This window comes from Mustela nivalis, assembly GCF_964662115.1.
Source record: "Mustela nivalis genome assembly, chromosome: 14".
NCBI classification, from domain to species: Eukaryota; Metazoa; Chordata; class Mammalia; order Carnivora; family Mustelidae; genus Mustela; species Mustela nivalis.
Genome location: NC_139033.1, coordinates 55,974,663 through 55,992,250, shown reverse-complemented (window position 1 = coordinate 55,992,250; position 17,588 = coordinate 55,974,663). Strand labels below are relative to the sequence as shown.

At 40.6% G+C, this 17,588-nt stretch overlaps 1 protein-coding gene across 8 annotated transcripts in view; it reads left to right on the top strand.

Annotated features, from left to right (window-relative positions):
- The window catches only part of MAPRE2 (microtubule associated protein RP/EB family member 2), a 197,030-nt gene that overhangs the window by 125,331 nt on the left and 54,111 nt on the right, over positions 1-17,588 (top strand). For 7 of the 8 annotated variants that reach the window (XM_082699580.1, XM_082699584.1, XM_082699583.1 and 4 more), the window contains one exon: positions 6,464-6,591. The exons of the other annotated variant lie outside the window; for it this stretch is intronic. In XM_082699580.1, coding sequence (XP_082555706.1) covers positions 6,464-6,591 — 128 coding nt within the window. The remainder of the gene's footprint in view (positions 1-6,463; positions 6,592-17,588) is intronic. 8 annotated transcript variants of the gene reach the window in all.

Below are 17,588 nucleotides of genomic sequence, written 5' to 3'. Positions count from 1 at the left end.
TCTTCCAATCCATAATCACAGAATATCTCTCCATTTATTTCTGTGTCTTTCAGTTTCTTAGATTGATGTCTTATATGAATTATTTTAATTCATCCCCTGCTTTCCTCACAAGATCCTTTAAAGGATCAAAATGGAAGCATGAAATCACTTTAAAATAAAAGAAAAAGTCCTTGTGTTATCCAAACATTTCTGAATAAGCGGAGGCTGGTACTTTTCTTGTAAGCTATATTGGCACCAAGAAATTATAATGAAATTTTAGGATTTTAGAATGTTTCCACAGAAAAACAAAGATTGTTAAAATATTCTTTTACCAGCCCTGAGTTTAACTTTTGAAAAAGATCAGTTTTCTTCTGGGAACCATTTAGTCACCTGAATGCTTTAAGCTTGAATGGATTGGAGTTGCCCTGGTACAAAAAGTGGGAGTTGAAGGATTGGGGAAGATAAAAGCATGGATGGCAGATCAGGAATAGAATTCTTTTTTTTTTTTTTAATAATTTTTATTAACATATAATGTATTATTTGCCCCATGGGTACAGGTGTGTGGCTTATCAGGCTTACACATTTCACAGCACTCACCATACATAGCACATACCTTCCACAATGTCCATAACCCAATCACCTAGGAATAGAATTCTTCTTTTGCCTTGGCTTAACCTGACTTCCTAGAGGTTAGGAAGAGCACCAGCCCTTCCCAGAGAAGGGCCCAAGACCCAGTGCTCTCTGTCTAAAATCAGAAGGCGTTGTGCATTTGGATGGGAAACTAATAAAGAAAGCAAGGGACGGTCACAAAGTGAAAGACTTGCAAGTACCTTGGTGAAATTTAGAGGAAGGTTGATAAGAATATTCTAATCAGCATGAATTATAATTAGAAATTAACTATACTGGTTCCATTGCTATTAGTGCAAAGTAGGTATGGAAATCTAATGTGTTGTTGTTTTATTTTAGAAAACGTAAGAAACTAAGGGCACCTGCTGGCTCAGTCAGTAGAGCATGATCTTGGGTTCATGAGTTCAAACCCCACATCGGGTGTAGAGCTTACTTAAAAAAAAAAAAAAAGAAAGAAAGAAAGAAAGAAACTTAAAATATTCCTAACCTTCATTCACTCACCCTCCTCTTGGTATGCCCTCCATTCTGGTTTTCCCACAGGTCCCCTAAAGCAGGTTACTCTTATTGCTGGGGTTTCTGGGGACTGCAGCTGCGTTGGGTAGAGAAGGGTTGTGGTAGAGGTTTAGAGGGGTGAGTCTCATAACTAATTAACTGGAATTTTTCTAAAGCAAAAATCAGGTGCTATTTCATTGTTTCCTGGTCTTCCTAATGAGCTCCTTCAAGACACATAGTGCTTTACCTGCCTTTGTGAGCTGAATGTCTGTTTGGATATGGAAAGATTGTTGACCTTAGGGGGTGTTATCAGTAAAGACCAGAGGAGAGTGTGGTTCATTGGCGGAACCTCCAGCAAAGGAATGACTAGCTTCTCCGTCCTCATGGATTTCTTGAAAGCCATTGTAACCTGTGCCTTGGTTGCACACTTTTTCTATTAGGAAACCACAGAACCTCTCTACTCGCTTGTAATGGGATTATCTTTCTAAATCACAGACCTGATTGGATCTCCTCTGTGGTTAGTTGTCTTTAAATCATCTGGACAAAAAATTTCATTACAATTTGGCTGAACGTCATGTAGCACATCTCTGGGCCTTGCGCCTTATCCTGCAATGATGCTTGGTAGAGCAGAGCTTTCCAGAATTGCCCGAGGAAGAAACCATCAGAAGATTACTTCAACTGCCAAAAGTTAGACCAGCAAGTGAAAATTACTTCAAGCATTTCAAAATGTTCTAAGTCTTGAATTATCTTTATCAAGATTTTATATCATTTCCATAGTCACACACAAAGATTGATTAGGTATAAAAACAAATGGTTTTGTTTAATAAATGATGGCTGAAGAAAACAGTGCATGTTATTAACCACATATTCAAAAAGCTCTAATAGTGTTATAGAAAAGAAGCAAGGATGGTGCCATTATCTGAAATGCCAGTACTAGGACGGTTTTGTTTTTGTTTTTGTTTTTAGGTCTTCAGGGGAAAAGAACTTAGAGATAAGGGTGCTCTTAGGGATAGATGGATATTTATTTTATATTTATAAAAAAACTTCGGGGTACCTGGGTGGTTCAGTCAAGCGTAGGATTTCAGCTCAGGTCATGATCTCAGGATCTTGGGATCCCCGCCAAGCGAGGTGTCTGCTTCTCCTTCTCCTTCTGCCCCTCCCCTCCTCATACTCTGTCTCTCTCTCAGACAAATAAAATCTTTTTTTAAAAAATCTTCATTTAGCACGGGAGGTAGAAAGCAGATTTTTATTGCTCTAGACATAATAAACACTCCAAACCTAACTCTCTTACAAATACGTAGATTTTTGTGTAAAACAAGATTTTTCTGCCCTATATAGCCAGGCTTAAAAATATTTATTTCTAAATACTATTTGTGACTAAAGAAGTAAGGAACCTATGGAGAAATAACCGTTTTTATGTCTAAGGCAGGAAATGTTCAGGTTGGGCCTGGAACATTTTGTCATACCAGAAAGCAAGGAAATGATCAAAGACTACTGGGACCTTGTCAGAAGAACTCAAAAACAGCTTGAATAAGTTCTTGCAAGCTCACACCAGTAAAGATTTAAACTGTGCTTGGTTGAGACGTGGATTGAAACATACTTGCTATGAGTTCATAATTCTGCTTCAAAAAAAAAACCTCATTACTCATGTTTGGAGAATAGTAGAGAACTACCTCATTATTTTGAAAAATGGTAAAGAAAGCAAATCAGGCATCTATCCTGTCTTTGTTACATGACGAGTACCTCACAGGGGAAATTTCTCTTTGTAAACTAGTCTTGGCTCAAAAATGAATGATAGACTATGACTCTGAGGTCTAAAGAATTGGTGGCTCTGAACGAATAGCATTAATAGCTAACAATAACCCAAAGGGAGTCAGGCATGTGTCTCCTGATGGAAGTTCTAACACTGCAAGGTAATCCTGTCTCCAAACCCTCAATTAGAACTTGAATCCTATCTGGCCTGTGGATCAAATGATCCATTTGTAGGAACCCAGGGGATAGAGGAATATGTCAGACCACACCCATGGGATGCAGTGAGCAAAATCCAGATTGTAGTAACTGTCTAAGAAACAACCCAGTTTCTCCAACAATAAAAAAAAAAAGAAAAGAAAAAATATAGATTGCAAAGAAAATATTAGAAACGAAGAAGAAATCTACAGATAGAAAATATTTAAAGTACACATCAAAGAAGCACAATGTATGAATCTTATTTGTCCAGATTCAAACAAACTGAAAAAATTAACATTATAATGCCTGAATTATTTTTATTTTCAGATGTGGTAATGCTATTTGAATTTTTTAATGTCCTTATCATTCAGACACACATGCTGAAATACCTGTAGGCAAAATGATGAGATGCTTGGCGCTTATTTCAAAATAAATTGGCTTCGGGAGCAGAGGGTAGAATCTGGGACAGAGTATGGACTAGTATAAATGGAACAGGATTGGCCAATATTGACAACTGTTGAAGCCAATAAACACAACTGGTTTTCTTTACGTATCAAAAAATTTCAAAATAAGTTTTATATATATAAAATTTGGGGGGTGCCTGGGTGGCTCAGTCAGTTAAGTGTCTGCCTTCAGCTCAGGTCTTTATCCCAGAATCCTGGGATTAAGCCCCCCATCTATCTCTCTGCTCAGCACCGGGCCTGCTTCTCCCTCTCCCTCTGTCTGCTGCTCCCCCTGCTTGTGTGTGTGCTCTCTCTCTGTCAAATAAATAAAAACCTTAAAAAAATTTTTTTTAAATAAAAGTTGAAACATTTTACATAAAATAAGTAGGGGCACATGAATGTCTGAGTCTGTTGAGTGTTTGACTCTTGATTTTGGCTCAGATCATGATCTCCTCTTCGTGTGAGAAGAGAAACTCAGGGAGATGCCGCACTGAGCCCAGAGCCAGACGTGTGGCTCCTTGAGCTTCTCTCCCTTTCCGTCTGCCCCCTCTCCCCTGCATATTCTCTCTTTCTTATGTATTTATAAATAAATACATACTTTTTAAAAAGATTCAAGTATTTTATGTTGCACAGAACTAGTAAAATTACAAAGTTTCAACCAGGTTTAAATGTTTAAAAAAAAATTTTTTTTTTACTAGTGTGTACCTGTTAGAATGGCCAAAATGCAAAACACAGACGAAACCAAATGCTGGTGAGGATATAGAGCACCAGAAACTCATTCATTGCTGGTGGGACTGCAGAATGGGTATAGCCACTTTGGACAGACACCAAAGACAGTTTAATAACTTCTTACAAAATTCAACATACTCTTATCATACAAGCCACCAATAGTGCTCTTTGGTATTTACCCAAATGAATCAAAAACTCACATCCACACAAAAACCTGCACATGGATGTTTGTAGCCGTCTTATTCATAATTGCCAAAACTTGGAAGCAACCAAGATGCCCTTCATTAGCTGAGCGGTGCATTCAGACAGTGGAATAGTCAGTGCTAAAAAGATAAGCCATGAAACGATTTGGGGGAAGCTTCACTGCACAGTACTCAATGAAAGAAGCCAACCTGAAAAGGCTCTATGCTGTAGGATTCCCCGCATGGCATTCTGGGGAAGGCAGAACCATGGAACAGTACAAAGATCCGTGGTTGCAAGGGATTGCTGGGAGGAAGATATGAAGCAGCGGAGCAGAGAGGATTTTTAGAGCAATGAAACTACTCCGTATGACACTACAGTGGTGGCTTCCTGCCATCGTGTATTTGTGACAACTCGTAGAACGTGTGACACCAAGAGGGAACCCTACTGTAAACCATGGACTTGAGGTGGCAGAGCATCAGTGTGGGTTCATTGATTACAACAAATGTACCAGTGGTAGGGATGTGTATAGGGCAGAGCATGGAAGGGGGGAAAAGGGGAAGGGTCTATGGGAGAACTCTGCTTCCATTCAATTTTGCTGTGAACAGCTCTAAAAAATAAAGTTTATTAATATAAAAAAAGGAAACCAGTTACACAGAGCTTCAGATAACAAAATATTTAAGCAAAACTTTTTCTGTGTATATCACTCTGGTGAAAAGTTGGTGAAAGGTGTCATGAAATGCTCAGAAGGAGTATATTAATTAAAGGGAAGGCTCATGCAATGAGTACGTGTCTTTCAGATTATTCAGATGTTTTTATGTATTTTTTATAAAAGCTTTGTCCAGAGCTTTTAGAAGTAGAGAATACCAGGTTAAGGATTTCTTTTTTTTTTTTCCAAGGGAACGTAAATGAAGCCCATTTCTAAAGTGGATTTTCTCCAAAGCTGATTAAATAAAAGTGCGAAGCTTACCTAGCTTATCACATGGAAGGGGGTGGGGGAGCACACGTCTCTTGCAGCATTTTATTGAGAGCCTACTCTATGTCTGGAACTGAACTAGACACCAGGGATATACAAGAATAAAATGGACAAAATCCCTTTCCCCATGGAGCTTCTCTCCTAGGTCTGTGAAGAGGGAAAGAAAGAGATAAGGCCTCCTTGATGAAGGAGATGAGGACATGCCTCTTAAAACTGGGTCAGGGTCCAAAGTGAAGCCACAGCAGTACAAAGGCCTTGAAGAGGAGGTGAGCTGGAGGAGTTCCAGAAACAGCCAGGGGACTGTTCTGATGGCATGCAGTGAGGGGGCGGGTAGTAAGGAAAGGTGTCAGAATATATCAGGCTGCCTAAAGCTTGGCAAGAACTTTGGATTGTACTGGGGGATGAGCCACCCTTGGAGAGTTTTAAACTATGGAGAGAGAGCATCTGATTTTTGTCTTTGCCTGCTGTGTTGAGAATACATGGTGGGGGGCAAGGGTGCACATTGCGTGACCCAGGAAGACTAATATTGCAGAGCACGAGGTGAGCACTGATCAAAGTTGGAAAATACTTTGACGGTAGAGCCAGTAGAATTTGCTGGATCATATGTGGCGGTGAGGGAAACAGAGGAGGCAAGAGTGGGCATGGTGTTTTTAGCCTGAGCAGCTGGATACAACAGAGCTCCCTTTCCCATCTCCAAGCAGTGTGCAAGGGGGAGCTGTTGGCAAGTGATGGAAGTATGACGAAGTTATGTAGAAAGATGAAACGTGACCCCAGTGCACACGTGACAACTTTTTAATACCACACATAGATTTAAGGATGAGAGTGAGACCGAGTTACATGAGAAAATAGGTATCTTAGAACCTAAAAACCTTGGGAGGACAGCAGAGGGAGACGTGAAGTGGTCCTGCATGAACAATATGTGGCATTTCATCGTATCTAAGCAAATACATGGAAGAGGGAGGAAAGAAGAGAAAAGGCTCAGCCGAAACAGGCCTTTTCCATCCCATTAGGGTTCTGCCCAGGGTCCTGACCTTGAATAGGTATCTTTTATGCTCTGGAGTTAATTTTTTCCTTACTTGTCTTTTTCTAGTTGGGGAATGGCGGTCAATGTGTATTCTACCTCGATAACCCAAGAGACTATGAGCAGACATGACATCATCGCATGGGTTAATGACATAGTATCTTTAAACTACACAAAAGTGGAACAGCTTTGTTCAGGTAAGAGATTCTTTTTTAAGAATGTGTTTACCTAAATGTTTACTGCAGATCATGTGGAATGTTATTTTATGAACCGCAGATGATGTATCTTGGGTAGGAAAAAATATTTATCGGTATTAATCTATAATTAAAGAGGGAAAACTCAGATACAACTAAAGAACCTGCAGAGAGAAATGACTGTGGGCATCTAAAAGCATAGAACAGTCCCAACACATATTATGAACAGTCTCCATAATGCTGCCTTATTGGTCTTCTCAGTCATCCCGTCAGCCATCGCGTCTTCTGTTCCTAAAACACAGATTGGGACTTGCAACCCCTTCTTAAAAAACCTCCCAGACTCCACCTTGTCCTTCCTACAGGATAAAGTTCATTCTTTTTCATGGATGATAAAGTTTTTTCTGTTTTTGCTGCGTTGTTCCTCCTCAGTTTCTACGTCTCTCCCTGCACCTCCTTGTCCCTCAGTCCCACAAAATCCTCTGTTCCCCACAGACTGCCTTTTGCATCCCATAACTTGTTTTATGCTCCTCTTGTTAAAAATGTCTTTCTTCTTTTCATTTGTGTTATAATCTCTTTCACACTTAAAAATTTGACTCCGTTGTCGCCCCTCTGAAGAGTTTCCCAGATCTCCCAAAACACTGTGCCCACTCTTCCAGAGTAAGACTTGACCAAGCTGTGCTAGAAGGTCCAACTCCTTCTCGTCTGAAGGCCCCAGAAGTCCTTGAGGACAGGACTTTGTTTTATTCTTCATCAGATGCCCAGGGTGGTACCACGCCTGATATCAAGTAGGTTTGTAGGGAATGCATGTTGAGTTTAAAAAAAAAAAAAAAAATGAAGATTTGATCAGTGATAAAGTAGGAGCATGTTTTAGGAACATGCCACTGGTAAAGTAATTCATCTTTAAAGTGTTTATCACAGAAGGTCTTCCTTTGGATGTAGGAAGTATTTTCTTCTTGTGAATTATGGGTAAGAGTTTTCCTCTCTGGCTCGGACATGAAAATGGTAGTAGGGAATATTCCTGAAGTGTGTTTGCATGAAATTCCACAAGACATAACAGATAAAAGGGAGTTAGCAGCTGTACAGCGGGTACACCTCCTGTCTTCCCTAGGGGAGGCCTGTGTGAAGAGATTTCACGAAGCGTCATCAGAATTTGGAAAGCCCCAGGAGACCCCTCAGTCCAGCACCCACCAGTGACTGTTTTCTCCTTTGCCTAGGTCAAGATTTGAGAACAGATTCTAGAGGACAGATTTTCACTTCTCCTGACACCTTTTCTCCCATGATAGTTTGTCTCCCAAGGAACAGAGTGGGGTTGGCTAAAACTGAGGCATTACCTCACTCACCCTCCTTGCCCAGACCTCAAACATAAGTCCTGTGATTTGTGAGGTCAGTAATAGATGCTCACCAGCCAGTTCTTTGCCCTTGAGTACAAGCTACAGAAAAGCTGGCATAGACTGGCATACACTGGCATAGACATGCGAAGCCTATATTGTTGGCCTATTGCAATGACTCCAGTAGTCACTGTCGGAAACAGTCACTGTTGCATCTCATTCAACTGTAGATTCTATGCAGTCACATTTTATGGTACTGTTCTTGCTATGCATTCTAGAGCACTCTAGTATTTTACTTTGCCTGGGGGAGAAACCCAGAGTTTTCTGTTGTTAGCAATTTCCTTGTTAAGGCGCATATCCCTTCAATATCATAATTTTTGGTAATTCCATTTCTCCACCGCACCCTACACACTCTTCCCTCAGAGATCCTTGTTGCTGGGTGAATGAAAATCCGCCTGCAACTGCTAGGGGCAAAGACAGAAAGTGTATCTTACTCTCAAAGTGGGTGTGTGCACCTGCGGATAAGGGGCTTGGGGCTGGTTATCAAGAAAAGAGATGGGAAGAAGGAGTTCAGTGGTGGATGAGCCCGTGAACAGCTTTCTCAGTAATAAGCATGGAGAGTTTTTGCTAGCGAATGCAGTGAGAAGGCAATTAGGATTTTTAGAGTAGTAATAGATGTAATAAATGTTCGGATGATGAATGTAATTTTTTTTGCCGATCTTTCATGTTTCTAATAAGGCAAATTCAACAAAATTTTCAGTGGCCTTTGTGAAACATTCTTGTACCATCCTCTTAAAGCATTGGTATGCATTTTACAGCCGCTTGCAGCTGGATGAAACCTGCTAGAAACCATTCTGGTCACTACTGAACAGATAATTTTTGTTAAGATAACTCATTGGCTGCCTAAAGTTACAAAGTTGGTGATTCAGAAGAATAAGGTTCCTTTTCGCTCTGAAACAGTTTTTTGCTCAAAAATACTGTAGTACAGAGGTTAACTTTTTTTTTTTTTTTTGGCCTAAATCATGTTAATCCATGTAGTACAAAAACAGGTCTTTAATTTTAGACAGTGGTTTCCTCAAACTGTAGACCTTATGCATTGATAATCTATGAGGCTCCTTAAAAATGCACGTTCTTCGGATCCTTGACCTTCTAAATCCGTTTCTCTGGATGTGAAGCCTAAAAACTGTATTTTAACAAGCACCCTGGGTACCTTATGCCATAGCCAAGACCTTGCAGTGCATTTTAGAGAAACCCCAAACCACTAGAAATGAAGTTAAAATATCCAAAACCTATCGGGCATAGTTTCCTCATTCATAATTTAGTCTGTGACTCCTCTCCTCAGCAATGGCATTTCACAGGAAGATGCCATCTTTCTATTTATTTATTTAGGAGTTTATTTATTTATATCCTTCACTGTTCTAGAAGGCATTTAAGGCAGCTAGGACAGTGCTATTAGGATAAGAACAAATCACTAAGGGATTTCTCCTCCTCATGCTTACAGGTAGTCAAATTCTTGGATAATACTTTTTTCCTTCAGCTTTTATTTTTTTTTAAGATTTTATTTATTTGTCAGAGGGAGACAGAGAGAGAAAGAGCACAAGCAGGGGGAACAGCAGGCAGAGGAAGAAGCAAGCTCTCCACCTAGCAGGGATCCTGATGTGGGACTTAATCCCAGGACCCTGAGATCATGACCTGAGAACGGAGGCAGCCACTCACTGAGCCACCCAGGCGTTACTCAGCTTTTATTTTAATTTTATTTTCATGACTTCAGTTTACTGTGTGATTGTATTTTAGTATGCTGTGGGAAAACACACAAAATAACTTCACGTATTTATTTATTTAGCTTCACATATTTAAACTGATTTTTTCCTTATTTAATAAAATTCTTTTTGCTAAAGACTTAGGCCCTAATTCTGGCAGTTCCCCTTTGGCATTTTCCCCTCAGTTGCATTATTTTCTTTTTTAATTTCCAGCCAAGAGATCTCCATCCAGCTAATACTAAACCTGACGTCAGCTTTTCTTCATAGCTCATAGAGGAGTGACCTACTGCTTCACATTTGTCTTCCTTTTTCTTCAGAATTCTCTGCCTTTATATGACATTCACTTGTATAGAAGCATCTTTTTTTTTTTTTAAGATTTTATTTATTTATTTGACAGAGATCACAAGTAGGCAGAGAGGCAGGCAGAGAGAGAGAGACAGAGAGAGAGAGGAGGAAGCAGGCTCCCCACTGAACAGAGAGCCCGATGCGGGGCTCGATCCCAGGACCCCAGCGGGATCATGACCTGAGCCAAAGGCAGAGGCTTAACCACTGAGCCACCCAGGCACCCCTGTATAGAAGCATCTTAAAAGAGAGGTGGTGTGAGAAGACCTAACACTTGGAGATAGATTGTAGTGAGTTGCAAAACAATGAAAATGAGACTCTTACCTCCTGGTATTTTATCCCAAGAATGTTACCTTATGAAAATCTCCTTTGAACAGTAAATCTGGGCCATAGAATCATAGGCATATTTAGTGTGCATTCATTTCTTGTGAAAAGCAGCCTTTACGTTTCAGGTGAAAGATGGGGTTGGTAAATGGAAAGCAGTTTAACAGGGATGGGCACATGCCCCTGTAATCACAGGACACTGTATAGCTCACCTGAATCTGTTGCAAAAATGTGCAGTATCTGTGGATTTCCCACGGTTGAAGTAGGGGATTGAACCCCATGAGGCACCAGACCGATTCAGCTTCAAAATACTAAGTTATAGTTCAGTTGCTTCCTAAAATTCCCATGGCTTTTGTGGGGTGAGATACTTTGTTTTTGCTCCTGGACCAGCCCAAACCGGTGAATATTCTGTAAGGTACTCAGAGGAAGGATGGACAGCATGGTGCTAAAAATCCGGGAAAGGAAAAAAAAAAAAAAAAGAAAACAAAACAGATTTAACAACTTGAGATACCATGTTGGAGATGATAGGAAAGGTAGCAGACTATGTGGAGAGGAACGGAAAGAAATGGGAAGAGGAATTTGATGGGGGTGGAAGAAATGTCCTTTTCCTTTTCCTCTGCACCCTGCTTCCTGTTCCAATACGCCACATCTCCTTTGAAACTTTCAGCACCCATTTTTGTGTCCTCACCCTCTCCTGCTGGCCGGGATCTAAGCAGCAAAGCCACTGGGTCTGCTGCTGAGTCACTGCGGGGGCTTGGCCAGCGACCTCACTAGCAGCCTCAGCACCAGCGGCTCTCCCATTCTCCATAGCCTAGCGCAGCTGCCTGTCCTCTCTGTGCAACCTTCCCTTCCTCCTTCCCACCCACTCCGCAGGACAGGCCAATTGGGGACTTTATACACCTTCAGAGATACAAATTGTGTGTCGGGGTGGCAGGTGGGGCACTGCCTGGACTATCCTGTGCTGGCTGACAGCTCAGTTACCTTCCTGAGCATTTTAGTATTTTAGTAAAATTTAATTGGAATTAAACTATTTTTTCAGATGGAAAATCTAGGTATTTTCTTCACTAGCTTAGAAAGAAAGAAACATGATCAGTATTTGATTCAGTTTCAATATGTGCTTCTCCAAATTGTTTCAAGCTCTGTCTTGGAGCAAGTTTCTGGTATTGTTTTTTTGTTTTTTTTTTTTTTTCTTCCGGGAAAGCTTCTAGATTCAGCTGGTCCTAATGCAGTCGCTGTGGTCACATTTACAATTCTGGGGCCTTGATGGCTCTCCGGAAAGGAACTAGGTTTCACAGAAACACTCTTGGGTTCACAAAGGTATGGCTATCTGCCATGCCCCAGGGCCTGGACAGGTGCTATGAGCCCCGTAGAATATTCTTTGTGACCATTTCTGGCTGCAGTCTGTGCCTCGTAACTAGGTTAATCCCGTCCTAGTGTGTTGTCCCTGTGCCGTTTTTCTTCTGTCCGCAGAGACCTCTTTCAGGACAGGTTAGTGATGAAATCAGCTCAGTGTCTAAATTTAGCAAACCTTCTCCTGTTGGCTCTCTTGAACTGAAACCAAGTAAGGATGTTTCATCTGTGTCTGTCCGCTCAAGAGCTTACTTAGCTTTATAAAATCACACTGTTATTTGTTATAAGAAAGTTAAGATCTCTCGGGTTGTGTTGCTATGGTTATAGATGTAATCATATTACAATGGAATATTATTCAAGTTTGTGACCTATTATGAAGAGAGGTAGGTCTTTATTTTGTTTTGTTTTGTTTTTGGTTTGAGGTTTTCTTTGGTGACATTTTTTTTTCCTCAAGTTTTATTTTAAAATCCATTTACTTGTCTTAGTATACCGACTAATTGAAGGGCAGGGGGCCAAAAAGTCGGTTGGGTAATGAAGGGAGTGGTCCAGCCTCAGATTCAGTCACTGCACTGGGCAGTATACTCCTGTGTCCCAACTAATGCATAAGATGAAAGGGAGTTTCTTTCTTGAGCAGCATATGGAATACAGTAGGGTTTTTTTTTCCCCCTTCTAAATTTATTTACGTATATCTTTTTTAATTCTTTATTTAAATTCAATGTAATTGACATATCCTGTATTACCAGTTTCGGAGGTAGAATTCAGTGATTCGTCAGTTGCGGTAACACCCAGTGCTCATTGCTTCAGGTGTCCTCCTTCATGCCCGTCGCCCAGTTACCACATCCCCCCTCCAGCTCCCCTCTGGCAACCTTGTTTCCCAGAGTTCAGCATCTCTTATGGTTTGTCTTCTTATTTTCATCTTATTTTATTTTTCCTTTCCTTCCCCTCTGTTCATCTGTGTTTCTATCCCTTGTGCTTTGTTTCTTAAATTCCACATATGAGTGAGATCATATGGTATTTGTCGTTTTCTGACTTATTTCGCTTAGCGTAATACCCTCTAGTTCCATCCACATCATTGCAAATGGCAAGATTCATTCTTTTTGGTGGCTGAGAAATACTCGTGTGTGTGTGTGTGTGTGTACATACACACTGCATCTTCTTTAGCCATTCATCTGTTGATGGACATCTGGGCTCTTTCCGTAGTTTGGCTACTGTGGACATTGCTGCTATAAATATTGGGGTGCAGGTGGCCCTTTGAATCACTATATTTGCATCCTTTGGATAAATACCTAGTAGTGCGATTGCTGGGTCGTATGGTAGCTGTTTTCAACTTTCTGAGGAACCTCCATGCTGTTTTCCAGAGTGGTTGCAGCAGCTTGCATTCCCACCAACAGTGTAGGAGGGTTCCCCTTCCTCCGCATCCTCCCCAACATCTGTCATTTCCTGACTTGTCAATTTTAGCCATTCTGACTGGTGTGAGGTGGTATCTCATTGTGGTTTTGATTTGTATTTCCCTGATGCTGAGTGATGTGGAGCACTTTTTCATGTGTCTGTTGGCCATCTGGATGTCTTGTTTGCAGAAATGTCTGTTAATGTCTTCAGCCCATTTCTTGACTGGATTATTTGTTTTTTGGGTCTTGAGTTTGGTAAATTCTTTACAGATTTTGGACACTAGCCCTTTATGTGATAAGTCGTTTGCAAATATCTTCTCCCATTAGGGAGGTAGGTTGCCTTTTAGTTTTGTTGACTGTTCCTTTGTTGTGCAATACTGAAAGTAAACATAAGTTGGTGCTTTGTGGTTTTTTGGTGGGTTTTTGTTTACTGCATTTTGTAATCCTAAATACCCTAATGGGAAAAAAAATATGTATGTATTCACTTCATTGATCAAACTGGCCCTGTAAAATTGGTTTTTATGTATATGGATAATACATCTTTGAAAGCAATCAGCCACATCTTCCTCTAAACTCACTACTGTATTCAGTTCTGATAATCAATTTAGTTTTATTTGGCACACATGTTTCCCTTGGGCAGGGCCCTGGGAACCCAGATAAATAAAACACAAGTCAATCAGACAAAGACAATCACTGTATGATTTCACTCATATGTAGAACTGAAGAAAAAAAAAAGGATCATGGAGGAAGGGAGGGAAAAATAAAATAAGACTAAATCAGAGAGGGAGACAAATCATAAGAGAGACTCTTAACTATAGGAAGCAAACTGAGGATTGCTGGGGTGAGGGTAACTGGGTGATGGGCATTAAGGAGGACACATGATGTAATGAGCACTGGGTATTATATGCAACTGACGAATCACTGAACTCTACCTCTGAAATTAATAAGATGCTATATGTTAACTGAATTTAAATAAAATAAGATTTTTAAAAAAAAGACATGGCCATTGTCCTCTAGGAGCCCCGTGCAGCATGGTTCTGTCCTTGCAAAAGACCAGAGACTGTGCTGCTTTGGAAGAGCTTTGGATATACTAAGGAAGGAGGGGATGGGGTCATGGAGAGTCTGCAGAGAAGGACCTTCCTTCTGGTTCTTCGGGAGTTGGGTGGGTGCTGCCTCAATGACTTAGAATGGCCATACCTTGGGAAAGACCTTGGAAATCCTCCCTCTTGAGTCGGATGATGTGACCAATATGTAAGATAATGTGTTTTATTAGGGACAGCCCTGAAATACATGAAGCATGTTGTTTTCTGTAAGCGAAAGACAGTTTTTCCTCATGATCTCATCATATAAGTATGTGAAGATTGATTTTACTGTTTGAAGCAACTGTGCATACATGGGATATCATCAGGAAACCATAGAATTGCTCATTTCTTTTTGAAAAATGCAACAAACTTTTTTTTAAGTTTTATATATTTAAGTAATCTTGAACTCATGACCCCGAGATCAGGAGCTGCATGCCCTTCTTACTGAGCCAGCCAGGTGCCCCACAACAAATATTTTAAATTCCATAAAACCAGTCCTCCGTGATAACTGCTCAGGTCCCTAACTAGATAAGTATCATGTGACTCCATTAATTTTTTCACAGGTACACATCTACAGATGCGTCCTTTCTATTCTTACTCATTTCTATTGGAGTCCTTCGTAGGCAATGGTGAACACCATAAAATAGGGGAGATAGGCTAGGAAAATATATCACCTAGAGTGTGATTATTTTATTGAAGACTGGCAGTATTTATACTTAATAAAAAACCAAGGAACATGTAATCACAAAGAACTAAATATAATAGTACCTTAACAGAAACAAAGCTAATTAATGACATATTATTAGAAACTCAAATTAATACCTTTGAGAATTCTCCATAAAATCACAAAAACTGGTAATAATTGTATGAATTTGTACAAAGCAATCCCTTCAATTCTAGAGTTTAGTTATGTTCCCTATCTGGGAAAATTCACAAATGTCACAAATGAATGCCATTTTCAGGGTTCTAAGTAGAACACTAATTCAGAAACCCATTATCACACTTTTTGGGGTTCAGTTTCTTTTTTTTTCTAATCTATAGCAAGACCCTGCTGAGTTTTACTGGCTCAGAAACCATGAATGGGGTCCATGGCTGTGGGTCCCAAGGTGAGCACTGTTGTACTGTGGTGGGTCTAGGTGATGAGGCTCAAAGCAGAAGTATAGGGCCGAGGCTAGAATGCACTTGAGAAGCCCCAGCATTGACTCCACCAGCTTTGCTGCCTGGAGTCCTGACTCCATGGTCCAAGGAATCTTGGTGAAGAGTTGGGGAGACATCAGGCTAGAGCCCAAGGACATGGTGGATTTTAAGACTCATTTGTTGTTTAAAATTCTAATTTCAGAAACTGTTAGAGCCCCTTCTCTCACTTTCTCTTTTATAAGCTGCTTACTTTTAAAGCATATATGTTTATTTTGAAATTATTCACCAAGATCTATAAAAACAAGTATCTGAAGGGGAAATAAAAGGGTGTTCCAATATATTGAGTTGTTTGGATTTTTCTAAAGCTGTCATTTACTTTACACTATGGATTTCTTTCTTATAAAACATTACTTTGTGTTCATATTGCTTTTTCTTTCCCTTTTCAGTTTAAATCATCTAAAGACTTTAACAGGAAGAGTATAAAATTGGGAGAAAAGAGCCATTTCCTTTCATAAATGAACTTGTGATTACTTAAGCACCTCACATGTTTATCTGGGGAAAGACTTGAGGCCTGGAGAAGCCCTCAGATGTTTTTCAGTAGATAAACCGGAGGATCTCAGGAATGTGCTCACAGCCTTTCTCTGCTAGTGGGAGACCAAGGACCTACTTTTGTTCTTTGCTTCTTTGCCCTTTGAATCTAAAACATGCATTTTGGAGATTCATATTTCATATCTGAAACAATCCAGTTCAATCCTGTTCATTCTTACAGCTCTGATTCTTTTAACCAGGCACATGGGACATATCCTCCTACTTGAGGGGCATAAAAATGATGTCATAAGGACTCAGCTTCTATTTATTGCTCTTTACCATTTCCATTCTGCTTTTATGTGTATTTACTTTAATTCTTATAACAGCCATCTATGGAAGACTAGGAGCTTTTAATTTGTATTTTATTTAAGAGGATAAAAGCTCAGGGAAGCCAAATGTTCACTGCTGACAGTACAACTGGCATCTCCTTGGGTCACAACCTTACGCCCCTCTTGCTTCAATGTATGGCAGCTGTGGGTATGGTAGACCGCTCCCCGTGTGCGCACGTGTGTGTTGGATTTTTTTCCATATCCGTTAATCAGGAACCCACTGAACATCTCCAGCATGTTAGAAGAGGAGGAGCTAGAAGTCTGTATCCTCATCCTTTCCATTACATTGAAGAAATGAGATGTATCTGGTCATTCTTTTGATGACAAGGGTGTGACCCAGTGGTCTCATCGAGGCCTCTCTTAGCAGAGGTGGTGAGACACTAAGAGAAAGACACAGGCACTTGCTCCCGGTCTTAGGATGATTTTTCCCTGCTCTACTTATGGTGAGGATGGCGTAGAGAAAAAGCCTTTCCTCTCTGCCTGTTCCATTTGTTCCCTCTCCTGCTCTGAATGCTTTCCCTCTAAGCAAGACAAGGTGGCTCTGCGATTTCACCCTCCTTGGAAGAGCTGTTCAGCTGTCTCCAAATGATTCTTGGCCAGGGAAGCTATAGCCAGGATAATGCCTCCTTTAGAGACAGACTTAAGCACGTGGGTGCCCTGTCCACTGTTTGAATCTCAAGACTGTAGCGCTTTCCCCACGTTGAATCCAGGCTTGCTTTAACAAGCTTGTGTCTGAGAGGACTTCATATCCTCCTTTCCAGCTTTATGTGCTCTTGAGGAAAAGTAACATCCTGAATCATTTAACAAGTCTGGTCCCCCCAAAGGGTATCGAGGTATCACTGTTTCCTGGTTATTTCTTTCAGTTCAGTAAACCCAGTGGCAGTAGCTGTGCCAAGACCTCTATTGGTCCTTGTCCAACCCCTTCAGCATGAAAAGTTGCTTTTCTTAGCCTCCTGGGAAGGACATGCTAGTGCAATATTAAAGAGAATTCACCCATTTCCCATCCAGTTCTGTCCCCTGATTCCCATATCTGTTTCCCAACTCCAGCCAGATACAAACTCCGGAGCCATGAGTGTGGTTGTTTTAGTGGACACTGTGCTAACACAGTGGAGAGGTGGGTCGGGTACCACCTCCAGTCTCAAATGGGTTACCAGTCAACTAGGAGAGAGACAGCTAATTAAAATACAAGGCAGCCCACTTCTGGGCCTCCATACCCATTAGCTTGAAATAGTTAATTCTGTATAAAGAATAGAGAAACATCATAGAGGAAGTGCTATTGGACTAACCTTTAAAGAATGAGAATTCTCTACTCAAGTGTAAGTGTCAAAAGGACATTTTAGGCAGAAAATGTTTGCTGAAAGCAGAGAGAAGA